The sequence below is a fragment of the Lissotriton helveticus genome, chromosome 7 (assembly GCF_964261635.1).
Source record: "Lissotriton helveticus chromosome 7, aLisHel1.1, whole genome shotgun sequence".
Taxonomy (NCBI): Eukaryota; Metazoa; Chordata; class Amphibia; order Caudata; family Salamandridae; genus Lissotriton; species Lissotriton helveticus.
The window spans coordinates 288580263-288607544 of NC_136068.1; the positions used below are offsets into that span (position 1 = coordinate 288580263).

At 45.8% G+C, this 27282-nt stretch overlaps 1 protein-coding gene across 1 annotated transcript in view; it reads left to right on the forward strand.

The window, feature by feature from the left end:
- Positions 1-27282, forward strand: part of LOC144769047 (BPI fold-containing family B member 4-like) — a 103737-nt gene that overhangs the window by 59139 nt on the left and 17316 nt on the right. Inside the window, exons 7-11 of the mRNA XM_078653042.1 lie at positions 19510-19601; positions 23533-23718; positions 24255-24308; positions 25845-26015; positions 26518-26588. Of these exons, the coding sequence (XP_078509168.1) occupies positions 19510-19601; positions 23533-23718; positions 24255-24308; positions 25845-26015; positions 26518-26588 (574 nt within the window). The remainder of the gene's footprint in view (positions 1-19509; positions 19602-23532; positions 23719-24254; positions 24309-25844; positions 26016-26517; positions 26589-27282) is intronic.

Consider the following 27282-nt stretch of genomic DNA (forward strand, 5'->3'; position numbering starts at 1 on the left):
TCTCTTCGCTCCCCAACTTAAGACGTAGGGCGTGTTGATTTTGTGTCCTTGATTCGTATCCACTCCACTGATTCAGGGAGGGAGCATGGTGAGAGAGTGAATGAGGACAGGAGGAACACGCGACAGCTTAAAGGGGGGAATGTTGTAAGTGGAAATGGAGTTGTGATGGTGGAGCATGAGTAGAGAAAGGGGAGGATTATGCATAGAAGGGCTCAAGATGAGCACAAAGGAGAATGCTGATCGTGGGATGGAGGGAGTTAGTCATTTTGGAATTAGGCCAATAAAGATGCTTCTTCACTGTGTTCTGAGCAGTGTGTTGTTTGCACCCATCTCAGTATATTTTTATTTACTCATGATTGAGGAGTGCTCAGGCAATATTTTCTGAACTGTGGACCTCGTATGTGTACATACAGGTAACATAGATAAAAATGAAAGGATATGTTGTTGTAAAATAATATTCTTCTGAAAGCCATTACATCCCTCCACAAATCAGCAATGCAAGTTCACTGGAAAGTCACAGGACCCAAAGTGTACTAGAGTATGTGTTACAATTGATATTCACGGCCAAGAGTTCTAACCTTGCACGTGTAAATGTGTCCCTGCAACAGAAACCAAGTTAAGTATGGTGAACATATTAAAGCTTTACTTTTGTTTAGTTTCACTGTATCTGCACCAGCTGACCTTCTGCTGAAGATTCACTGTCACTTAAACACTTTTAGTATGTATTTCGGGGGAACTTTCAGGCCCTTTTAGGAGTTGACTGATAATTACTGAAATATGTGTTAGTTCCTGTTACAGTACATATCAGGTTTATGCACTTTTATCCCACCTTGGATCATATTTACAAGGGTATACCGCCACAAGAGTGTCAATTTTAGCGATGTTCTGGTGGCGATATGCCCTTCGCCATATTTACGAAGCAGCATTAAGCCACTTTTTATGGCTTAATTCCGACTTGTAAATATGGCCCCTTAACAAGCATCACGTAGCGTGAAAGGAGCGTTAAATGGGTGTTGCTTTGGACGTTCCACCAGAAAAGCAATTGGGGCTCATTTATGAGCCCCTGCGTCACGTTTGCGCCAACGGTGCGTCACTTTTTGTGATGCACCAGTGGCGTAAAAAATGCGCCATGTTGCTAACTATTTATGAAGTGAGGCATCTAGGTAGATGCGTCACTTCGTGAATCCCTGCACTACATTATACCTGCACCAGGTATAATGTATGCAGGGTGGGCGTAACCTCGCAAGAAAGGGTCATAGGACACCAATGCATCAAAACCTTACGCCTGCCTCATGGCAGGCATAAGGGTGACGCAGGCCGTTTCACATGGGGCTTGCCCCATGTGAAAGGAACATTGCTGGGGTTGCTTCAGGCTTCTGACACAACTCCAGCAATGCGCCACTTTTTGCACTGGCAGATACGTCATTTTTACTGACATATCTGTCCTTCCTTGCGACATGATGCGTCATATTATAAATATGACGCATCATTGGTGTCGCAAGGAGGGCACACTGAGAAGTGGCGCATCGCTGCTTTCACGCAGCGATGTTCCACTTATCATGAATGAGGCCCATTGCTTTTAGACGCTGCCCCAGATTCAAGAGGATGTGTAAATCTGAGGCAGCAACAAAAACTAACACCATGCAGCAGGCATTAGAATGGTGAAACGAGGAGAAATACTTTTATTTTTCCTCGTTTTTGCTTTTTCTATGGGTGCTGCATTTTACAGCAAACAAAGATAGAGCCATACACCATTAATGATTATGTGTTATGGAATGTGCCCCTTCCTTCACATAAACAATCAATAAATAATGAAGATTTGCTACTTCAATGTGTGCTGCAGAATGCAGCACACACAGAAGCAACAAATCATCATTAGTGATTGTTTATGTGCGGTAAGGGATACCTTCCTGCACATAAACATTCATTCTCTTCAACGCAGGCACCCTTGTACTATGGTGCAAGCAAGGGTGCCTGCTTTGGTGCTAGGCAGCTAAATTTAGTGCCAGCATTAGGGAAAACACAGGGGTGCACCGTATTCATGTGAATACGGCGTGTGATGATGTCCACAGTGACCACAGTCGCAGGGCACTAGGAACTGCCCGAGGTGGGACGAGGGCGGGCGGAAAGGGAGGAGCTGGGGTTAGAGACGGCAGTTAGCCGTTAGCCCAGGACGAAGAAGGACGTGAATAAAGACGCTGTTAACCATACCCTGTGTCCATGTGTTCTTACAGCAGAAAGGACACTACATCTGGCGATGAGGGTGTCAAGAGCTCACACGTGTGTGAGAAGGATGGCTAGCTCGGTGCACATCCCTGGAAATGGGGAAGCATCTACAAGCGCGAACGTCCTCGTGCGCTGGGAGCCCACCCCAGTCACCCGGCGGTGATCGACACGCCCGGAGCTCGCCCCACGTGTGGGGGTTGGAGCGTGCTGCTGCGCCTGCCTACCAGGAGCCCACCCCGGCGGCAGAGAAATAGGAGCTCGGCCCGCGTGTGGAGGCTGGAGCGTTCCGTTTAAAGTGCCCACCGGGAGCCCACCCCAGCGGCAAAAGACACGAAAGACAAAGAAACACGAAGAAGAAAGCTGCCCTACCTGAAGCAGTGACTCCTGTAGTGAATCCTGGCTGCAACCGGCAAGCGGTGAGTGGGAAGTGAAAGCACCTAGAAATAGAGCAGCTCCGGTGAAAGGAAAGGTAAAAACGGCCGAAATCTCGTTGAACACGAGATTCACGAGCGGCCATTTTGGAGTCAGGCAGCATTGTCCAATCCCCTGCGAGGGATCATCGGCGGCCATTTTGAAGTCAGGCAGAGGACCTGAACTGCAAACAAACCTTGGAGAGTGCAATAGGGCCAACAAACAAGCCCTGGCGAGTGCAATAAATATAGTAAACAAGCACTGGTGAGTGCAACGAATATAACAAACAAGCACTGGGGAGTGCAACGAGCATAGCAGACAAGCACTGGCGAGTGCAACGAACATAGTAAACAAGCACTGGTGAGTGCAACGAAGACAACAAACAAGCACTGGCTAGTGCAACAAACATAGCAAACAAGCACTGGCGAGTGCAACGAAGACAACAAACAAGCACTGGCGAGTGCAACAAACATAGTAAACAAGCACTGGTGAGTGCAGCGGATAGCAAGAAAGAGTCGGTAAGAACTGAAGAATAGCACAATGGCAGACCCAGCTCCCATAAGTATGCTGTGGGTTTCATTCCTGTGCCGCCCTGAGCCCCTTGCTCTTGAATATGGCGGGGGTATGGGCATGCGATGGCAAGAATGGATAGAAGATTTCGAGGACTTCATGAAAGGGTCGAAAGTATCAGATGCCGAAGAAAAACTGCTTGCACTCAAGAACCTGATCAGCAAAGAAGTTGGACAAGTCATAAAAGAACTACCTACTGATTCTACCGGGTCCCACGAAAAAGTCTGTGAAGCATTAAATCGCAAGTTCCTACGCAAAAAGAACATTGACTATGAGCGGTACACCTTCAACCGGGCCGCCCAAGAGAAAGGTGAACAAATAAGCATATTTGTCATACTCCTGAGACGTCTAGCGAAATATTGTGACTTTGACAAGTTCTCCACTGACGACCCCTTTCGACTACGGATTATAGAAGGTTGTCTCTCAGAACCACTGAGACGCAAACTGCTCTAGGAAAGTTACTCGCTGGATGAGTTAGAAGAAATGACGAGAATAGATGAGCAAGCCGACAAACATGCGAAAGGGATGGAAGCCGGGAGAAGTGAGAGACGGGAACAAGCATTCAGGGTGCAGTCCCGACAAGCGCATGGAAGGTCCCCGCCTCAGGTGCGCTCCTCCAGATCAAAGAAACAATACCACCAGTCAAGTCATGGACACAAAAGCACAAGCCACATCAACAGACAATCAGACAGACAAATGAAATGCTACCGATGCGGCTATGACTTCCTGCATGCAGACGCATGCCCAGCGCTAGGACAACAATGCCGGAAGTGAGGTAGAGGGAATCACTTTGAAAGTATGTGCAGTACATTGCCCAAGAGTGATCAACGGGGGCAGCCCTGACAACATCCTCCCTTGGGCAGTCGTCATCATGTCAGAGCAGTCCAAGATAGACGAGACTAATCCACGGGGTCGTCGCAATCCAGCTGTCAATCCTGCCAGACATATCAATCTCGACGGTCATCATCCAGAGAATCCAGATCCCTCTCACCTATCACACAAGACTGAAACGAGTATATCTACTTTGTGGTGGATCTGGATCGGAAGAAGGAATATCCCCGGTTAGACATCCGAATTGGGTCGCATCCTACCAAGTTCGTGCTAGACAGCGGGGCGTCGCTAAACTATCTACTTGTGGCAGAATATCGAAGAATGAGGCCGCCTCCCAAACTAGGCAACGCCCATGTGCAAGTGTATACGTGAATGTCCAAGAAACCACTACAGTGTCTTGGGAAGTTTGCAACTGATCTGTCATACCAAGATCACACGATACAAGCGTACATTCATGTAATCAAGGGACCTGAGGCAGACTCCCTCCTAAGCTTGCCCACGGCAGAACGACTAAAATTGATCAACCTGATATACAAGGTGGACGACGAACCAGACATCATTCAAAAGTTCCCCAAGCTTTTCCAAGGCCTTGGAAAAATGAAAAACTGTCAAATATGACTTCATATCAATGAACAAAAAACCCTCAGTGGCACAACACCATCAGAAAATACCATTTTACCTGTAAGAAGCCATGGAGAAAAAGCTACAAGAACTACTAGAGGCCGATATCATAGAGAGAACGGATGGACCTACACCATGGGTCTCCCCGGTTGTGGTAGTCCCAAAGAAGGGAGAAGCCAGCTGAGTACGTTTCTGTGTGGACATGAGAGCGCTCAACACGGCAATAGAGAGAGAGCGACATCCAGGACCCCACATCAGTGACATGATCACGTCACTTAACGGAGCCAAGACAATTTCGAAACTAGACCTCAACAAAGGGTATCACCAACTAGAACTGCATGAGCGGTCAAGATATATCACGACATTCTCGATGCATCTAGGACTGTTCTGATATAAAAGATTACGTTTTGGGGAGTCCTCGGCAGCAGAAATATTCCAAGAAACAATCAGGAGAACAATTCATCATATCCCTCATGTACTAAACTACAGTGATGACATCTTAGTATATGGAGCGACCACCAAAGAACATGACAGGGCGCTAGATCGTGTCTGTCATGCACTAATGGCAGCAAACCTCACACTCAACAAGGACAAGTGGGAATTCCACAAGCCAGCGCTGAAATTTTTTGGACACATATTCTCTGGAAATAGTATGACACCAGACCCGGAAAAGGTAGCAGCTCTAAATGACACACCGAGCCCAGATGACGTCGGCGACGTACGATCGTTTCTAGGCAAGGCCAGCTACTGCTCCAGATATATACCAGACTATGCCACAATAAGTCACCCCCTGAGAATGCTCACTAAACAAGGACAGCCATTTCAGTGTCCACCCAATGTGAAGAGGCGTTCAGAGAAATCAAGAAAGCTGTGGAGTCGGCCAAAAACTTGGCCTACTTCAATCCAACAAAGAAAACTGAAATAACAGTAGATGCCAGCCCCGTAGGACTGGGAGCCATCCTAGCACAATACGACAGAGAAGAAGACCAGCGACACATAGTAGCATACGCCAGCAGGAGTCTAACAGACACGGAGAAAGCATACTCCCAGCCAGAAAAGGAAAGCCTGGCTGTGGTATGGGCATGCGAACACTTTCACATATTCATCTTTGGAAAACACTTCACCTTAGTCACCGACCATCAGGCCCTACCCACAATTTTTGGAAACCCTCGAGCAAAAATGCCACCACGGATAGAGCGGTGGGGCCTCAGGCTACAGGAATACACATACACCATCATACACAAGCCTTGAAAAGCTGCAAACCCTGCAGATTACATGTCCAGACACCCCACCAGATCCAGCAAATCAGAACAATCAATCGCAGACGAGTACATTCACTTTGTAGTCGATCAAGCTAGACCTCCGGCTGTTCCGCTGAATGCCATCTGTGAAGTGACACATGCTGATGTCACCCTACAAGAAGTGAAACGTCGAATCCAAACCAACAGCTGGTGGTACTCACATAGCAGTGAACACAACGACCAAGAGATGGCAGCCTTCAAACATGTCCACGATGAACTATCAATAGCGACAAATGGTCTCATCCTAAGAGACACCAGAATTGTGGTCCCACGACAGCTTAGACAAGGGGTCATAAACCTAGCGCATGAAGGACACAGGGGCATTGTAGCCACGAAAAGAGTACTCCGTGAGAGAGTCTGGTTTCCTACACTGGACCAGATGGTGGAAACAACACTGAAAGACTGCTCACAATGTCAACTGGTGAGCCGTCCAGATCCCCCTGCACCACTTCAAATGTCTCCATTACCGGAGGGTGTCTGGCAACACATTGCCATTGACTTCTTTGGGCCAATCAAGTCGGGCCAATATGTCCCGGTCATCATGGACGAATACTCCAGATTCCCCTTTGCACAACTATGCACATCCACAAAAGCGTCTAGCACCATACCGATCTTAGAAGAGGTTTTTGCTGCATGGGGCATTCCTCAAGTGGTGAAGTCAGAAAACGGGCCTCCATTCAACAGCCATGACTCCACTGATTTTGCTCAACATCTCAACTTCAAGCACAAGAAGATCACACCTCTATGGCCTCAGGCGAACGGAATGGTTGAACGCTTCATGACCACGATCAAGAGAGCTATTCAGCAAGCGGAAATCACCCGGAAGAACATTCAGACAGCATTGAACGAGGTACTACGAGCATACCGAAACACGCCACACTCCACCACAGGCAAGTGCCCTGCCACCATCATGTTAGGACGACCAGTGCGTACAAGGCTGCCAATGATGAGTCCCGCAGCGAGTCAACAATATCCCGACTCTGACCATGAGGAGATGGTGGCCATGGATAAGATAAAGAAAGAAAAGATGAAGGACTATGCGGATGAACGGCGACATGCTGCTCCCTCTCAAATCCACGAAGGAGACTGGGTGCTGGCGCGGCAAGAACAACACCGAAAGACTGACTGCCGATATTATGAGGTACCTCTGAAAGTGATACAACAAAATGGAACTATGATCACTGCGGAGGCCGACGGAAGACGAGTCACCCGTAACATGACGTACTTTAAGAAGTGCAGCTCCAATGTCTTTTTTTTTTTCTTTTTCTTTTTGTCCTCATTTGCCACCAAGGTTCTAAATAAGCAATCTATAGGTTTATAAGCGTTGTGCTGCCTCAGTTGTTTCAACTGGTGGGGACAGTAATGGAGAGTGGGCCTCGTCCCTCAGCAACTAAACTTAAACCATAACGATCGCTGGAATAAAACCATACGGAGGTCACTGGAGTACAGCCAAGATGCTGGTGAGAGCATATGGTCGCGGCTATGCCCAATAATGCGATTGATGGCTTAATCATTGGACCTGGGGAAAAAAAAAAACAGGTACTCAATGGTCCCATTTCAGCAAATGCCAGAAAGATGTTTTTTCCGGGTTCCCTACTCTGGCCAAGTCCAGCTTGGAAACCTGCAAGGCCGAAGCGTACCAATCATTAATAGAGGGAGGAAGAGAGTCTTTCCAATTCCTGCATATCTCTCTCCTAGCGAGCAGAATAGAATAAAAAATTAACTTTCTCTCAGAAGAAGGAACCCCTTCAAAAAGACCAAAAATTACTGAGGCGAGATTCAAGGCAATATTGGAGCCAACAGATACTGAAAGAGTCTTACTTATGTCATCCCAAAAACGGGTTAAGTGAGGGCACTCATAAAACATATGAATGTCAGAAGCGGCCAACAGCCCACATCTCGCGCAGGCCACCCCCTTTCCATGTGTGAATTTAGAAAGCCTAAGTGGTGAATAATACGCTCGGTGAATGGTAAAAATATGGTTCCTGCGTAACCAGGCAGGTTTCACGATTTCCCACATCATTCTACATGATGCACTCCAAAGATCTTGCAAATTAGAGTTGGAAACAAACGAGGACCAAAGCGTATCTGGCAATATGAATTCTCCATCCATTTCTTCCAAGATTAAATTATACCAGACTGAGATCTCCTTTTTGGCGGGAGGTTTGTCAGCTAGAAGGGTTATAAGGTAGCTATACACACCCAAGGGGAATGTACCTCCTCGCAGAAGTTGAACAGAGTATGCACGAGACCAGCTGGAAATTTGCAAATATTTAAGCCTAGAAAAATTTGGACCAATTTTATTACTTAAACTGTCCTAAGGAAGCAAGTCCCCTTCAACAAATAGATCGCCCCAAACCTCCAACCCCGCCTCTCTTATCGGTACGGCAAGTACGTCCCCTTGCCAGGCAGGGCTGTCTGGAAGGTCCCACAGAGGTGTCCTACTTCCATAGTACCCTATTTTAATAGCCTTGGATATCTGGGCCCAAGTTCTTGCCATACCTCGTAAGATTTTCAGCGTAACTTTTTTTTAAAACTTGGGGTCCCCGAATTTAAAGAGAAAGCCTGACTGGCCCACACCTTCTGCCTCCAACAACATTAAATACATAGGCCGCACTCCATGATTAGCTGGATTTTTTAGTAACATCCTGGCATGAGAAAGCTGAAAAGCCCAGGCATAGGCCTGAAGATCCGGGGCAGCGAGTCCCCCCTTCTCCCTACGCCTCCTGATTTTTTTCCAGGAAATTCTTGGAAGATGTTTATTCCAAATGAAGGTGCTAATATCCGACTGTAGTTTTTTAATAAGGCTGGGGTCAAAATGTAAAGGAATAGTATTAAACAAAAAAGAAATCGTTGGTAAGATGGACATTTTGACAAGGTTGACACTTCCCAATAGAGAAAGTGGGAGGTGAGCCCATAATTGAAGCAGCTTACGACATTCTTTTGCCACCTTTGAGAAATTGTTGGTTGCGATCTGATCAATATCTCCTACAATATCCAAGCCCAGATACCTCAACCCTTTCCCCGGCCTAATGTTAGAGCTAAATGTACTCTGGTCGATATTCCAAGTCAACATCTCAGTCTTTAGTGTGTTGACTTCGTAACTGGACACCTCCCCGCATTCCGAGCCCAACTTAAATATTTCAGGAAGGGCCGTGCATGCATCAGAGGTAAAAATGAGAATATCGTCGGCATAGAGTGCCACCTTTCTCTCCCAACTCCTGTATGCGAACGCCTTGATGTTAAAATTGTCCCTCAAACTCTGGGCAAATGATTCAGCGTATAGATCGAACAGGAGTGGAGAGAGCGGGCAGCCCTGCCGCGTTCCCCTCGAGATGTTAAAAGGATCTGATAATAGACCGTTAACCAGAACACAGGCACTAGGGTTCTGGTAAAGAAGACCAATTGCCTGACGAAATTTCTCACCCACGTTGAATTTTGCCAGGGCCTCCGACAGATACATCCAATTGACACTGTCGAAGGCCTTGGTGGCATCCAACGTAAGGACCGCCAAGGGAAGAGAATGTAGAACAGCTATATCTATAGCTCTGATTAAATCAAAAGTTAATTCATACAACTGCCTGCCCTTAACGAACCCTTTCTGGTCACTATGTAAAATAGTGGGAGCAACTAGGGCCAGTCTCTTTGCCAGAATTGAGGAAAATATCTTGTAGTCCCCGTTTAGGATCGAAATAGGTCTGTACGAACCACAAGCAGTTGACGGCTTCCCTGGTTTTAAAATCACGGTTATGGAAGCATTATCCCATGACACTGGAGGACGTACCCCGTTCAACAGAATCTCATTAAACAAAATTACCAGAAAAGCGACAAATTCCTGCTCCAGAACTCTATAAACTTCAGCCGGAAGGCCGTCCGGCCCTGACGCTTTGCCCTTCTTGGCATTCTGAATAGCTTCCCTCACCTCATCTTCCGAAATTCTGCTTTCTAGCATAGCACTCTGATCATCAGAAAGACTTGGGAGGGAAATTTTACTTAGCCAGCCCTTAATAATATCAGGTTCAAGCCTCTTGTCCTCAAGATAGATAGATTGATAGAAATCTCTAAAGGCTGACCTAATATCAACGTCTAGGGACAAAGGGATCTCATTGACTTTAATCAGGTCAATGTTGTTACGGACCTGATCCGTTTTTGCTTTCCATGCCAGTAACTTCCCAGCTACCTCCCCATACAGGAAGTGGGCAATTTTACTGGCATCCCACCTTTCTTGTACTCGTTGGTTGAGAATAGAAGCTAATTGGCCCTTTAAAGAGAGTAATTTATCTCACAGAGGTGTTAAGACGACATCCACAGAAGCAGAGTTAGCGTTGATGTCGAGCTGAGTCTTAGCTATACTTGCCTCCACTGAAACCACGGCCTCTCTATACTCCCTCCTTCTATAGGCTACTTTACCTGTAATTAGACCTCTCAAGAATGCCTTAATAGAATCCCACACTATTCCGATGCCAGCTGAGGCTGAATTTACCTCTAGGAAAAAAGCCACCTCATTTTTTAGAAAGCTGACGTCTTAAGAATGGGAGAGCAAAGTGCGATCGAACGACCAAGACCTGACAGGAGTAGAAAAAAGGGGTCGTGAGTTCCAACACTACTGCTGAATGATCCGATATATGCAACGGGAGATATTTAATATCCTTAACAGCGTCAACTAACCTCTGGTGGATTAATATAAAATCAATCCTGGACTGATGATGGTACTTGTAGTTCCTAAAAGAGATACCTTGCTGTTGACCTGCCCTTAATCTCCAAATATCCACATATCCGTACTGCTTCATTACTCCCAGCAAGTAGGATCTTGTTTTTGACAGTACCCGGGATCTATTATTGTGTGATATGTCTAGGACAGGGTCTAGGACGATATTAAAATCACCGGCAAGTATCACAGGTTCGGGGAATGACAAAAGCTGTGAAAAAATGACTTCCAAGGATGATGGATCGTCTTGATTGGGACCATAGTACCCTACAATCGTTAGTTGGGCACCCAAAACAGACAGAGAGGCAATAACCCATCTACCAGCAGGGTCTACCTTTGAATCTAAGACCTTAGCCCTGAGTTGTTTCTTGAAGATGAGTGATACTCCTCTGGAGGTCAAAGACTGTGATGTTGAAATTGCGAAGTCAATCCATTTATTCCTTTTCACTAAAATATCAATCTCAGCTTGGATCAAGTGTGTCTCTTGGAGTAAGATGACCTGTGCATCTGAGTCCCGAAGATACTGCATCAAAGTTCTGGCCCTAGATTTAGTACGGAGGCCATTGATGTTCCAAGACAATAACTTTAGTCTAGCCATGACCACTATCCCAAAGTCCGCTCAGCCTTAATTTAATACAAGGGCCAGCATTAAGCTGCCCACCCCCTAAGAAAAATGGCATCACAATATGCAAGCACAATTGGCGAACATAAAAGAAGAGGCAAAAGATTGGCAAATGAGGAATTCTATGTAAATTTCCCCCCCTAAACCCGTGACCCGATCCCCCTCCCCTCCCCCACCCATGGAGAACCCGTGGTGTATCTAACCGGATCAAGTCAAGTAGATGGCACCCCCTTCTTCAAGCTCCCGCTACCCTACTGAACCCAGAACCCAGTGAAAAAGAAAAAGTAGGAGATTCCCTACTATAATAAACAATCTGCCAAGAAATAAATAAAAATGTGCACTCTATGAAAAATGTTATATTCTTCTTTTCATATTTTCTCTTTTTTTTTTCTTTAAATTTTATGTTTAGAAGTGTTGTAATTTTTTGTATTTTTTATTCAGCTGTTCCTGTGCCTACCCATTACTAAACAATGAAAGGTAGTTGTCTGCGTCGATGATAACATAGACGTTTCCTAGTTAACCCATGTCAGCAATGTGACCAAACCCTATTTACGCGAAGCCCTCCCGCCCAGATCTAATAGGAGCTCATCTGCTGCTTGGACAGATCTAATATTCGTCATCTTATTATTGTGCATGACCTTTAGTGAAGCTGGGAACACAAGCTGGGCAGTTGCGCCCAGCTTCCTAAAGGCGTCCAATCGCCTCCCGAACTCCCACTGTTTCTCCAGCGTGGCTCTAGATAGATCTGACCTAACGAGGAAGGTAAACCCCTTACCGGGTAAAGACTTCTGCTTTAGAGCTAGGTTTAAGATCTGCTCTTTGAGGGCATATGTATGGAAGTTGACAAGAATCTTGCGTGGTTTCGACCTCTGAGGGTTCTGTCTAAATGGGTCACCGTGGACCCTTTGAATGTCAATTGTCAACTCCTCCAAAGTCTGATCCAAACATAGTGCTTCCTTTAGGAAGTGTTCGACATACTTCTTGACATCAGCACCTTCTGATCCTTCAGGAACATTAAGAATGCGGATGTTCCCCCTTCTCGCGTTGTTCTCCAGCACTTCCATCCTGTCTAACAGAGCCTGGTCCTCTTTCTTGAGTTTACTAATGTCCTCTTCTGCTTTATCTAAATGTAAAGACATGGCAGCCATTGATTCTTCCAAAACCCCCGTTCTTGATGATAAACCATCGATCTTACTATCGAGGGACTCGCAATAATTCCGAATCTCAAGCTGGATGGCTGAGGACTTCTCAAAACCCCTTTTTATGTCCTGAGATAGAGTAGAAAACATAGCCAACAGAGAGGCAGCTGAGATGCTATCCCCTGCCTCACTAAGTGGGGCGGATGGTAAAGCGGAAGTTGAGGCTGAAGTTGAAGCAGTGGCTAGGACAAAAGGTAGGGCATCCCCCAAGATTTGTTGCTAGGCAAGATCAAGAGATGTATCCAATACCACAGCTTCCAACCCCCCCTGCCCTGGATATCCAGGTCTCTTGAGGGCTGAAGCTGTGGGAGAACTCTTGCTGTCTTGAGATGCCTCATGTGTACTACATGATTCAGAAAAAGGGGAAGGCGATGGACAGAGCTTCTGAATTAAGAAGAACACTCATACCCAGTCAAAAGATCAGGGCTTGATCCATCACCGTTTTTTAGCTCACTGCACCATCCAAGTTCAGAACCTGGCTACATGCAAATTAGTCTGTCCCTGGCCCAGTGCATCATGGGAACAGGGCAGACCAAACTACCAAGCCAATTCTTTACTGGAAAGGAAACAAGCTTCCGGGGACCGGTTTCTGGCATTACAGCCGTCTTCGGCCCGGCTTGCTTGAATCCTGATGGTGCAGTGAGCAAGGGACTCACATCTGAGCATACCCTTCCATGCTTGTGGTGGCCAAAACTATTCAGAAAAGGGGGAGGTGATGGAGAGAGCATCTGAATTAAGCAGAACACTCATACCCAGTCAAAAGATCAGGGCTTGATCCATCACCGTTTTTTAGCTCACTGCACCATCCCAGTGCAGAACCTGGCTACATGCAAATTAGTCTGTCCCTGGCCCAGTGCATCATGGGAACAGGGCAGACCAAACTACCAAGCCAATTCTTTACTGGAAAGGAAAGAAGCTTCCGGGGACCGGTTTCTGGCATTACAGCCGTCTTCGGCCCGGCTTGCTTGAATCCTGATGGTGCAGTGAGCAAGGGACTCACATCTGAGCATACCCTTCCACGCTTGTGGTGGCCAAAACAATTCAGAAAAGGGGGAGGTGATGGACATAGCATCTGAATTAAGCAGAACACTCATACCCAGTCAAAAGATCAGGGCTTGATCCATCACCGTTTTTTAGCTCACTGCACCATCCCAGTTCAGAACCTGGCTACATGCAAATTAGTCTGTCCCTGGCCCAGTGCATCATGGGAACAGGGCAGACCAAACTACCAAGCCAATTCTTTACTGGAAAGGAAACAAGCTTCCGGGGACCGGTTTCTGGCATTACAGCAGTCTTCGGCCCGGCTTGCTTGAATCCTGATGGTGCAGTGAGCAAGGGACTCACATCTGAGCATACCCTTCCACGCTTGTGGTGGCCAAAACAATTCAGAAAAGGGGGAGGTGATGGACAGAGCATCTGAATTAAGCAGAACACTCATACTCAGTCAAAAGATCATGGCTTGATCCATCACTGTTTTTTAGCTCACTGCACCATCCCAGTTCAGAACCTGGCTACATGCAAATTAGTCTGTCCCTGGCCCAGTGCATCATGGGAACAGGGCAGACCAAACTACCAAGCCAATTCTTTACTGGAAAGGAAACAAGCTTCCAGGGACCGGTTTCTGGCATTACAGCCGTCTTCGGCCCGGCTTGCTTGAATCCTGATGGTGCAGTGAGCAAGGGACTCACATCTGAGCATACCCTTCCACGTTTGTGGTGGCCAAAACGATTCAGAAAAGGGGGAGGTGATGGACAGAGCATCTGAATTAAGCAGAACACTCATACCCAGTCAAAAGATCAGGGCTTGATCCATCACCGTTTTTTAGCTCACTGCACCATCCCAGTTCAGAACCTGGCTACATGCAAATTAGTCTGTCCCTGGCCCAGTGCATCATGGGAACAGGGCAGACCAAACTACCAAGCCAATTCTTTACTGGAAAGGAAACAAGCTTCCAGGGACCGGTTTCTGGCATTACAGCCGTCTTCGGCCCGGCTTGCTTGAATCCTGATGGTGCAGTGAGCAAGGGACTCACATCTGAGCATACCCTTCCACGTTTGTGGTGGCCAAAACGATTCAGAAAAGGGGGAGGTGATGGACAGAGCATCTGAATTAAGCAGAACACTCATACCCAGTCAAAAGATCAGGGCTTGATCCATCACCGTTTTTTAGCTCACTGCACCATCCCAGTTCAGAACCTGGCTACATGCAAATTAGTCTGTCCCTGGCCAGTGCATCATGGGAACAGGGCAGACCAAACTACCAAGCCAATTCTTTACTGGAAAGGAAATAAGCTTCCGGGGATCGGTTTCTGGCATTACAGCCGTCTTCGGCCCGGCTTGCTTGAATCCTGATGGTGCAGTGAGCAAGGGACTCACATCTGAGCATACCCTTCCACGCTTGTGGTGGCCAAAACGATTCAGAAAAGGGGGAGGTGATGGACAGAGCATCTGAATTAAGCAGAACACTCATACCCAGTCAAAAGATCAGGGCTTGATCCATCACTGTTTTTTAGCTCACTGCACCATCCCAGTTCAGAACCTGGCTACATGCAAATTAGTCTGTCCCTGGCCCAGTGCATCATGGGAACAGGGCAGACCAAACTACCAAGCCAATTCTTTACTGGAAAGGAAACAAGCTTCCGGGGACCGGTTTCTGGCATTACAGCCGTCTTTGGCCCGGCTTGCTTGAATCCTGATGGTGCAGTGAGCAAGGCACTCACATCTGAGCATACCCTTCCACGCTTGTGGTGGCCAAAACGACTCAGAAAAGGGGGAGGTGATGGACAGAGCATCTGAATTAAGCAGAACACTCATACCCAGTCAAAAGATCAGGGCTTGATTCATCACCGTTTTTTAGCTCACTGCACCATCCCAGTACAGAACCTGGCTACATGCAAATTAGTCTGTCCCTGGCCCAGTGCATCATGGGAACAGGGCAGACCAAACTACCAAGCCAATTCTTTACTGGAAAGGAAACAAGCTTCCGAGGACCGGTTTCTGGCATTGCAGCCGTCTTCGGCCCGGCTTGCTTGAATCCTGATGGTGCAGTGAGCAAGGGACTCACATCTGAGCATACCCTTCGACGCTTGTGGTGGCCAAAACGATTCAGAAAAGGGGGAGGTGATGGACAGAGCATCTGAATTAAGCAGAACACTCATACCCAGTCAAAAGATCAGGGCTTGATCCATCACCGGTTTTTAGCTCACTGCACCATCCCAGTTTAGAACCTGGCTACATGCAAATTAGTCTGTCCCTGGCCCAGTGCATCATGGGAACAGGGCAGACCAAACTACCAAGCCAATTCTTTACTGGAAAGGAAACAAGCTTCCGGGGAGCGGTTTCTGGCATTACAGCCGTCTTCGGCCCGGCTTGCTTGAATCCTGATGGTGCAGTGAGCAAGGGACTCACATCTGAGCATACCCTTCCACGCTTGTGGTGGCCAAAACGATTCAGAAAAGGGGGAGGTGATGGACAGAGCATCTGAATTAAGCAGAACACTCATGCCCAGTCAAAAGATCAGGGCTTGATCCATCACCGTTTTTTAGCTCACTGCACCATCCCAGTTCAGAACCTGGCTACATGCACATTAGTCTGTCCCTGGCCCAGTGCATCATGGGAACAGGGCAGACCAAACTACCAAGCCAATTCTTTACTGGAAAGGAAACAAGCTTCCGGGGACCGGTTTCTGGCATTACAGCCGTCTTCGGCCCGGCTTGCTTGAATCCTGATGGTGCAGTGAGCAAGGGACTCACATCTGAGCATACCCTTCCACGCTTGTGGTGGCCAAAACGATTCAGAAAAGGGGGAGGTGATGGACAGAGCATCTGAATTAAGCAGAACACTCATACCCAGTCAAAAGATCAGGGCTTGATCCATCACCGTTTTTTAGCTCACTGCACCATCCCAGTTCAGAACCTGGCTACATGCAAATTAGTCTGTCCCTGGCCCAGTGCATCATGGGAACAGCGCAGACCAAACTACCAAGCCAATTCTTTACTGGAAAGGAAACAAGCTTCCGGGGACCGGTTTCTGGCATAACAGCCGTCTTCGGCCCGGCTTGCTTGAATCCAGATGGTGCAGTGAGCAAGGGACTCACATCTGAGCATACCCTTCCACGCTTGTGGTGGCCAAAACGATTCAGAAAAGGGGGAGGTGATGGACAGAGCATCTGAATTAAGCAGAACACTCATACCCAGTCAAAAGATCAGGGTTTGATCCATCACCGTTTTTTAGCTCACTGCACCATCCCAGTTCAGAACCTGGCTACATGCAAATTAGTCTGTCCCTGGCCCAGTGCATCATGGGAACAGGGCAGACCAAACTACCAAGCCAATTCTTTACTGGAAAGGAAACAAGCTTCCGGGGACCGGTTTCTGGCATTACAGCCGTCTTCGGCCCGGCTTGCTTGAATCCTGATGGTGCAGTGAGCAAGGGACTCACATCTGAGCATACCCTTCCACGCTTGTGGTAGCCAAAACGATTCAGAAAAGGGGGAGGTGATGGACATCACCACCCCCTTTTCTGAATCGTTTTGGCCACACCATCACCACCCCCTTTTCTGAATCGTTTTGGCCACTATAGGAGTGGAAGGGTATGCTCAGACATGAGTCCCTTGCTCACTGCATCATCAGGATTCAAGCAAGCCGGGCCGAAGACGGCTGCAATGCCAGAAACCGGTCCCCGAAAGCTTGTTTCCTTTCCAGTAAAGAATTGGCTTGGTAGTTTGGTCTGCCCTGTTCCCATGATGCACTGGGCCAGGGACAGACTAATTGCATGTAGCCAGGTTCTGAACTGGGATGGTGCAGTGAGCTAAAAAACGGTGATGGATCAAGCCCTGATCTTTTGACTGGGTATGAGTGTTCTGCTTAATTCAGATGCTCTGTCCATCACCACCCCCTTTTCTGAATCATGTGTACTACATACATTGCCATCCAGCCTATCACTACTGTTACCCTCCTTGGGGGGTGAGGCTTCAATGGTAGTCATGGTAGGTAGAATTACAGGATTAATTACTGGTATAGATACTGCAGATACTGCCAATGCCACTGTGGTACCATCAATGGATCTGTCAGAACCATCAACAAATGGTGTTGACGAAACGCCAAAGGGAGAGAGGACTGCTGGAATGGAAGTTAGATCTGTTAGAGTGGTTAAAGTATCCTGAGGTACCTGGTCTGAGACCATCCCTGTAGACATCCCTGTAGACATGCCCTGCGTCTCAGTAAGATGGAGAACCTGTGGAATTACTTTAAAGTATGAGCGTAGGGATGGTGTGATTTTAGTTCCTACATGAACCACAGGGGCCACAGGAGTGAAATAATGTTTAGTTTTTGCTTTCCCTCTGGCGCTTTTTGATTTCACCTCGGTTGAGAGATAAGATGAAACTCTCTTACCTGAAGGTGATGAAGCGGGCCGCCAGTTGATTCTGCAGGAGGGCCAGGCTGTCTTAATTGTATTTTTGCCTGCGCCTTGCCCCTTTTGCGACCTCCTCTCCCCTTACCTTTAGGGTGCTGGGTGAGCAAACCTTCTTCCTCAGACACTCTCAATTCTCCAGACTCCACAAAAAGCTCCTTTTTTTCCCCTTGGGGCCGCCGGGCTCTTCCACTGCTGTTGCACCCTCCACTGTATCCTGGGGAGTGGACTCAAGAAGCCGAGTCTTCACAGACCCAACGCAAGAGGTATGCAGCAGGCTGCGTGCTTTCCTGCCGCGTCGCAGCTCCAGGGCGGCCGAGGACCACAGCCAACACACCAACTGAGCACCTGGAGCGTCGGAGGAAGCAGGAATTGAATCTGCTCGATTACCGGTCACGGAAGGCTCACCAACGCTCTTCCCAGGGCCGGAAACACTGTCGAAGGAGCCTGTCATAGAAAACGAAGACAGACCTCGGTCCGAGTAAGTCTACGCCGGCAAAGGGAGTTTTCTTTTTTTTTTTACCGTGAAGCACAGCACAGCACTTTTTCTCTTTTGGCACTAAATAATCAAAATAGTCAAACTCACAGCCGCATTTAAAGTTAAGAGAAGGTAGGCAAAATCTAAGTAAACATCAGGGCTCAGGTGAAGGACACGGGAGCCTCACTCATGGAGCACCACGGCAGCTCAGCCGTCTGCCGCCATGTTCTCCCACCAGTGCAGCTCCAATGTCAAGGAACTACTGACTGAGCCAAGAGTAGAGAAAAGAGAACCAGAGACACTACCCAGTCGCAGTCAGGCACTGAAAGAAATCACTGACGAGCGCGAGCGTGACAGTCCGGACCTCCAGGCGCGTCCCAGACGGGTCATCACAAAACCATCTCGCCTGATTGAAGAACTATAAGCAGAGACAGTTGACGACGAGAAAGAAGAGGGTGCAAACTGTTTGCTGTGTTTTTTTTTTATTTGTTTATAGAGGGAGGAGATGTGATGATGTCCACAGTGACCACAGTCGCAGGGCACTGGGACCTGCCCGAGGTGGGACGAGGGCGGGCGGAAAGGGCGGAGCTGGGGTTAGGGACGGCAGTTAGCCGTTAGCCCAGGACGAAGAAGGACGTTAATAAAGACGCTGTTAACCATACCCTGTGTCCGTGTGTTCTTACAGCAGAAAGGACACTACACGGCGCATCCCTGAGTTTTGAAATTGACAGACCACTGCCAATTTTGATGCAGCTCCGCACACTGATATTTTCTCGTAAATCTGCTCCCTAGTATAGACTAGGAGCGATAAAAAGCCCTTCCCCCTTAAATTTAAACAGGCTAAACCTGCCAGAATGTAAAGGAAGAAAAATGGCTGGTGAGTTACCGAGACATACAGATTTTTGGTGAGGTAAGCACCTAATTCCGCACGTTATGCCTAATTTAGAGGATACATCTCAAAATAGGAGCTATTCATTGATTGCACCTGATAAATGAAGTACCCTGCGTTGTCTTTGTCAGCTGTGATAAATATTGCACCAAACACGGGCCACTCGAGAAGAAGGCCATAGGAAAAAAAATCATCTTTGTTCCAGCTGCCTTTTGATGCTTCTTCCTCTTGTTTCCATCCAGCACTGGTGCCACTTGGTCTACTTTCGAGTATCCAGTTCACTGTGTCAAGTCTGCCAATAGTCACTGGCCAGTTCATTGAGCTTGATCTAAATGTAAGTGCCGAATAATATCGGTAATTTGTTTTATTGTTCTATCCCTATTCTTTGCTTTCAAAAGCGCTCATTGCACTCATCAAAGGCTTTAAAGATGAGCTAGGTAAGAAGCAATGACCAAAGCAGATTCAAGACTCGTGCCCTCATTATTAGCTGCCTGTTCAATTGCGATATGTTCTGTAATTGCTGTTGTCACACATTTCACAATTATGAGTTTTGTGATAAATATCGTGGGTCGAGCCAGCTGGAACGTATTGTAGAGAAAAGGCCCTGTATTTACTAGAACGTGTGTATGTTACTGTGCAAACACCAACATCTCCCAAACCTTGTAATTGTATTTTTCACACTAGGGGGCAGATTTACATGACCCTTGCGCCTAATTTACGCCGCCGTTGCATGACTTTTGTAACGCAGCGGCGGCGCAAATCCTGCTCCATGGTGCGGGGGTACTTACAACGTGATGCATCTGGGAGATGCGTCATGTTGTAATGCCCTGCGCCACATGTAGGCGTTCCTGTGCAGGGGGGGCGTTCCGGCGCAGGAACGCCTCCTATAAGCGGCTAAGTGAAATCTACATGCTGCGTTAAAACCCTGTGCCTGCCTGTAGCAGGCGTAAGGATTGAAGCAGTAGTTAACTAGATAGGGCCCCCAGAGCATTGCTGGAGGTGGGGCGCATACATGATGGCGGAGCTGTGGCGCACAATAACTGGCGCATCCCTGCTGATTTGCAGGGATGCGCCAGTTATTGTAAATATGCTCCCTGATAAATTTTGGCTTAGCTTAGTCAGATTTTATCAGGTGCCATAAATATCTCACCAATTACCAGGCCACTTGCAATGAGGGTACCAGAAGCATACAATGAGGACTTGCCGACTTCAGATTACATTGTATTATTCACGCTGCAGTGCTCGACAGCTCCGAGTCATTTACCCCATTTCTTTAATATCTTTCTAATGCGAATACAACATATTTAAAAATTGTCCCCTTGCAGATTTCACCAGGAAAAAAAACTGGTGAAATCTGAAAACAGAAAAGTAATTGTAGAGAGTGAAAACCTGCAGTAATCAGGACTCAAACTGTGACAACTGTGATACTGCAGGTTACGGCTCAGTCTGAATTCATTATCTCTGACTAGCACAGTAATCCTGACCTGGGAAAATAGCATACCCTGCAGTATTAGCAGGGCCTCACTGCCGTAGTGGGCAACGGGCATTTCCCCAGTGGGCCGGAAGTGTCGAGCCGTTTTTGACTGGTGGGGACTGTTTTTGTTCCTGGGGGCCGGATTTCCAGCTGTGCCGCTAAATCGGCCCCTTGTAACAAAAGAGCACGCAGCAAAAGTGTCCCACCGTAATGCCCCTAGTCGCATCCCCCCACCACCACCACCCGTCCGGTCAGACCGAATTGCCAGGGCTTGTTTGTGATCCCAGTCCAACCCTGTGCAATGTTTCCAAAGTGGTATTCTCCTGCTATTATATCGAGACTCTTTTACAGAGACCTGAGTGTAGGGTAGATGTACTGACACCAGTTTCTCTGTTTGGTATTGGGCACAATAGACCAAATATATCGATAGTATAGTATTCAAAGTTCACGATTTCCATATACAGTCCCTCTACAGATTGTGTTCTCTACTGTCCATCTCCTCAAAAATGTTTGTGGCCATAGCTCCCTATTACGGGCTAGGTAGATAGGTGTATTTGTAGGACACTCAAAGTATGAGCTTAATTATCTGCAGAAACTACCGAACACTTTTGCAAGCATGCTTGGGATGAGTAAGGAGAAAGGCATGCCTCACCAGCATATATACTATCGCTATCTGGTATCTGGTTGCAAGTCCTTTATTTACTTTCTTTCTTTCTTTCTTTCTTTCTTTCTTTCTTTCTTTCTTTCTTTCTTTCATTCTTTCTTTCTTTCTTTCTTTCTTTCTTTCTTTCTTTCTTTCTTTCTTTCTTTCTTTCTTTCTTTCTTTTCTCCTTGTGCCCACTTAGGCAGTTAAATGTAGTGTGATTAAATATCTAGTGAAGAAGATTATATTTGTTACCACTACTATTTCTTTGTTCGGTAAATCTCCCCTATGACTGTCAGGTGGTGGGAAATAATTGCAAACTTTCTGGCTTCTGGTAAGCAGAAGAGCATTTTAATCTATACCTTCTATATATCCTGTATGTCACATTGGGCTCTGATTATGTTTCTCTCCATGTGTCCTAAATCATCATCATGATACGTTGTATGATGAAACAATATTCCATATCATGATGTTGATTTCGAATGTGTTGAAAGGTACTTTACAGTGTACATGTTTTTTCAACACACAACCTTTCATCTGATTCTTCTTGTTCCAAAAGCATATGTGCTCAATACATCTTTTGATGCTAGCCTGAACTGCACATTCATTTTCTAGCTGGATATTGAGCTAGGTGTCATTTGTGAACATCTAGAACTGAAATACTTCTCTTTTACATACCTGGGAACGTGGGTGTTGAAAAGTATTGGTGAGAGTGAAAAGACCTCCGAAGCAATCCTCCATGTCGCCTACTTTGTTTTTCAATTTCTGTGACAGTGGTCCTTAAGGAAAAAGTATCTAGGGCAGTTCTTGAATTTTACATCCAATCTTTCAGCCCTTTCATCAGAATGCTATGGTGTAAATTCTCTTTCACACCTTAGTTAAAGACCAATCTATGGGCCAGATGTAGGTGGCCAAATACAGAGCGGTAGAGCAGAAATTCGCAGAATTTCTGCATTTCCGACCAGTATTTGGCTGAGAGCAATGTAGGTGAGTTTAAACCAACTTGCAAAATAAGTCCTTATTGCTCTTGCATTCAAGGAATCGGAAATTGAGATTCCTTACATGCAATGTAAGTAGCACAAAAAAAGTGCACTTGAGCCTTAAGGAATCGCTAATTACCACCAACTTCAACTTGGTGGTAATTAGCGATTTCCTTTAAAAAAAATACTTTTTTGCTTTTCTAAAAGTCATCATCATCATCATCATAAAAGTGCCAAGTGGCACACATCCATGCCCTTAAGGCAGGGAACATCGTTTACAACGCAGTGTTTACACCGCAGTACCTTTACAACGATGCCATTACAACGCAAGTCGTTACTACGACTTGCGCTGGATGGCGCTGTTGTATAAGGAATATTGTAATTTTATATTCCAACACCTTCCCTACTGTTACGTGGGCTGGTGTTAGAATATAAAATTATAATAATCCACAATCCACGCACCAACGACTTGCGTTGTAAAGGCAGCGTTGTAAAGTACCGCGATCTAAAAGATTGCGTTGTACTAACGTACATCCCCTTAGGGCATGTTTGTGCGCCACATGTGCACACATGGACATTTCAGGGGTGCAACAGGGTGTCCTTTTGGCACCCTTGAAATAGCTCCTGCTATTTGCGATTCTTTAATACTGAATCGCACATAGTGAATATACCATTCATTCCTATGGGCCTCCTAGCCCATTGGAATTATTGGGTAGGTATTCCTTATTAACAAATCTCAATTAGCGATTCTTTATTAAGGAATATTGAGGAATCGCTAATATTTTAGCAATTCCTACCTACATTCAGTTTTGCGAGTCCTTAATATCGAATTGGTAAAATTCGCTATTAAGAACTCGCAAATTTGAATTTACCTACATCTGGCCCTGTGTTACTTATAGCAGAAGTTGTATTTTGAATAAGATATATTTTACATATATTTAAAATAAATTAATTTGGGTCTAAATTATTTAAAGTTGTTCGTAAGTGTATAATCTAATGTGGAAATAAGATGCACCAAAGGATTATATGTTGCTCAGTAAATTTATGCAATCTATTTTCCATTAACAATTTGTGCGCAATTCCAGCGTCACTTTGGGCCATATTCACTTTAAATGATGAGCAAAGAGAGTAATACAGTAAAAATGCACGCATTTCTTCTTATTTCTAGACGATTGTGAGCGGTGTGGGAGGAGGCCTTATTGACTATCCCTTGGGTCACAGAAAGCGAATTGTAATGCCACCAATGAAAGATGCGTCCACTTCACAGCTTGGCCTGTCTGCCAATTTCCTTGGCTGTGTATTGGCTGCCCTTCAAAAAGAGGGCCTTCTTGAAGTTGATCTTAAAGATGGAGACGTAAGTAACCAATAGAAAGCCTAACAAGATCTGGTTAAGAATTGTTTTACAAAGTACTGCAAGATCATATGTGCAATGAGTCCTACATGCTGGCAAGTCTGTCCAAATATGTACACAAATGAAGTGACATATTGGTCAAAAATCCCCCAAATCATTGATAAAGTGAGATAGAGAGACAAACTGGTTCCATAGCGGTTGATACATTTCAGTGCTTTACACAGGCATGGCAGAAGTCGAATTCATATTTTAACATCTTGCAAAGTAGTTAATATTATTAACTATTTGAAAACAGTATAGTAATAAAAAATTATTCTACATCCTCCAATGCAAAGACAGCAGAGTGTGTCACCATATTTCCATCCCCCTCTATTTCTGTGCATCCAATACCGATGGTTCTCTGGCTTTTTGCACTAATTTTTGAGAAGGTAAATGATATATTATATGGTGGCCATGGACAAGGGTTAATAGATTAACAAGGGAAATGGGATGGCTGATGTAATTGGATAGTTCCTAAGATGAGTTTTGTCATCATATAGGTCGCAGAACTGCCACCTTTGACAACAGCTATCCTTGGAGGTCTAGTTCCAAAGGTAAGTGCACCCTCAAAAGGACCCATTTGAAACAGAGATGGGAGAATTATATATTATATTTGCATTATACTTCCTTTTTGTGCCAGTGTTGATTTAATGCCATTCTTCCTGCCTGCTACTTAATCTATAGGTATGCATGTTTGTTTCTATATTGAAGAAGTGAATCATAATCCAAGGGTGGGGTAAAATCATTTAATGAGCAAGCTTATTTAATCCTTTGGGCACAGTTTTTTTCTCATAGTTTTATATAGCGTGAATTTGATCCGAAAGGATCAGGTATCAGATCGCTTTACATGAGCACCAGTTACATTAGACTAGGACACATTAATTTTTGTTAGGCACAGGGAGATTGATGTGCCAGGAATCACAGGATGTTGAGCAGCATTGCAGAGACTCAAACCTGGTTCCATATATTTAAGATCGACTGCCCTAGCCTTTCAGGCTACATCCTCTCCACAACCAGGTTTGAGCTCATTCCTAATCTTTACACTCTTAAAGGCAGCGGAGCATTAGGAGCACTATGCTTTTTGCCACCTGAGGTGTTGTAAGAGTCCACAAAGCATATGTAGGATATTAAATTAGGGCAAATATATATCATTCAATACTGACTAAGCATCTGATATAATATAGCCGAAGCAGGCTATACCAATCATTAAAGGCCTGCTCCAGTGTTAAATATCTGGGCCGTAAACGGGGTCCTTAAATAAGGGAGCAGGACTTTAATGCCGGTATTGCCCAGCTATGGAGGGCTATCGGCTCTTAGAACATTCCGCCGCTAGAGGGCAACATGTTCTAACAAATACAACAAAGTCCTCAGGGAGCCAGAGGGCATTGAAATCCCCTCAGGCTCAGTGATGCCTTTGTTCACGGCAACAGCTGTGAACGACAGCATTGGAATTGTGGGGCTCCTGAGTTCTACCACAGTGCTCTATTGCTTTCAATGGAGCTCCTAACATTTCAATGTTCTAATAAAAGAAGAGCCATTGTCTTCCATGCTGATCTGCATACTGACCCCACTTGTCAAGGTTTTTTTTGTCTGAGCAACCTGATCCAGGGTCTTTTATTGACTGATGTTTTACCACACTACCCAGAATCTCTCACCTAATGCAGCAAGGACCTTCACTAACATACTAGCCTAGGGTCTACTGTAGTAAAGAAGGGTATAATAACTATGTTAACAAATGTAATGATGGAGAAAGAGATTGTAACTCTAGTCTCTAATGGTTATAGTTGGTGTGAGCTTACATTAGTAAGGGGTTTCAGAGTCTTACGTACCTGGTGAGGATAGGGGGTTATTGTATAAAGAAGGATTCAGTAGCAAGAGGTGTAGGAGAAAGAGAACTATTATGATAACACTGTCCACTAAAGGACATTAGTAAGACAGTTGTAAATCAGAAGAATAGCGAGGAAAAGGTAGATGCATTTAGGAAAGGATTCCCGTGTTTCCTGTTCCATAACTGTTTTTGGTCCTGCAATACATGAGGTCTTCTTGTGTCAATGGTGCTCCTGTCTCTATGTCTCTGCCCTGGGCTGCAGGTCGCTGAAATGTTCCCTGAGTCAAGGCCACTGATACTGAAGATGACAGTTCCCAAGGTTCCAAAGGTGACTTTGAAGAAGAATCAAGGGGCAGTATTAATAAATGCCAAAGCAGAGATTTTTGCATCTATGCCAGACGCTTCGCTCCGCTCCATCTGTGCCCTGAGTGTGGTGAGTATAATGTATTTAATCTTTGTTAGGCCTCACCAACCCATCGTTTCTCTATCTTCTATGCCTCCATGTTCCTCTTGGCAGAAGTTTGCAATTCATTGCTCAATTTCTCTTTTTCTAATGTTTCTTAATTTTCAGGCAAAGCTCCTAACCTCCATATGTGCCTTTAATGCGCCAAGTATTAGCTTTAACATTTGTACACAGTGTAGTCTTCCATTCCGGGTCGACATTTCCCATTCAGTTTGATATTAGCTCATTTTATCTGCCCTGTCTGTTCACTATATCACAACATGTTGATTCTACACTAGTTTGTCTGCTTTTATTTGTCCCCACTTTCAACACATATAATGTTTTTTGTTAGAATCCTGAAGTTTGGAAAGTTTTGGTTATTTTCTGAAGAGTAAACTCATGGGCTTTTAATTTTACTATGTAGTATGATGCTATGCAGTGACATTATTGTTTTAAACTAAACACTGACTTTCTTCATCATTTCTCCTTGCAGACTGCCAATTTGATTGCTACATTTTCAGTTTTAGGTGGAGATAAATTGAAGATCGTCTTAAATCTAGACAGGTATCACATTTATAACATTTCTTCCTACTTCTTGTCGAAACTGGTTGAATTCAATCCTCATGATCTAGTTAACAGTGATAGTTTTGAGCCGTAAATCACTTAGGGGCCGATTACGATGGAGGATTCTCCGCATCCTCCGGGCGGGCGGAAGCCACCGCCGGCCCGGAGGATGCGGAGGATCCTCTGCAGAGCCTCAAAAGACCCACCGCCATATTAGGATGGCGGTGGCTCTGGGATTTTGTTCGCAGCTTTTCCGCCGCGGTCGCCTTCCGACCGCGGCGGAAAAGCTATAACATGGCTGGCAGTGTTTATCAGACACCGCCAGCCATATTAGGATGGTGTAAATGTCATGCTTTTCCGCGGCGACTTTTCCGCCGTGGAAAAGCATACGGACATTCACTTCAGGGGCCCGTTGCGGGCCCCCTGGGTGAAGGGGGGTGGGGGGTGCACATGGGGGGTACCTATGGTACCCCCCTGCATTTGCGTGCACAAAGCAGCAGGCACCGGGTTTGTGGTTCCAGGATGGTTCGAGTTTTGTAGGTGATCTGGTGTCTTAAATTCCAGATAAATCCGCCTTAAACAAATGAAATTGGTCTTGTAATATTATGTACAAAAGGCTAGGACTAAATAATCAATACTCAGTTCTGTCTCCATTTACCTTAATGCATCAGGTGATTTCTTTAGTAGGAGGAAC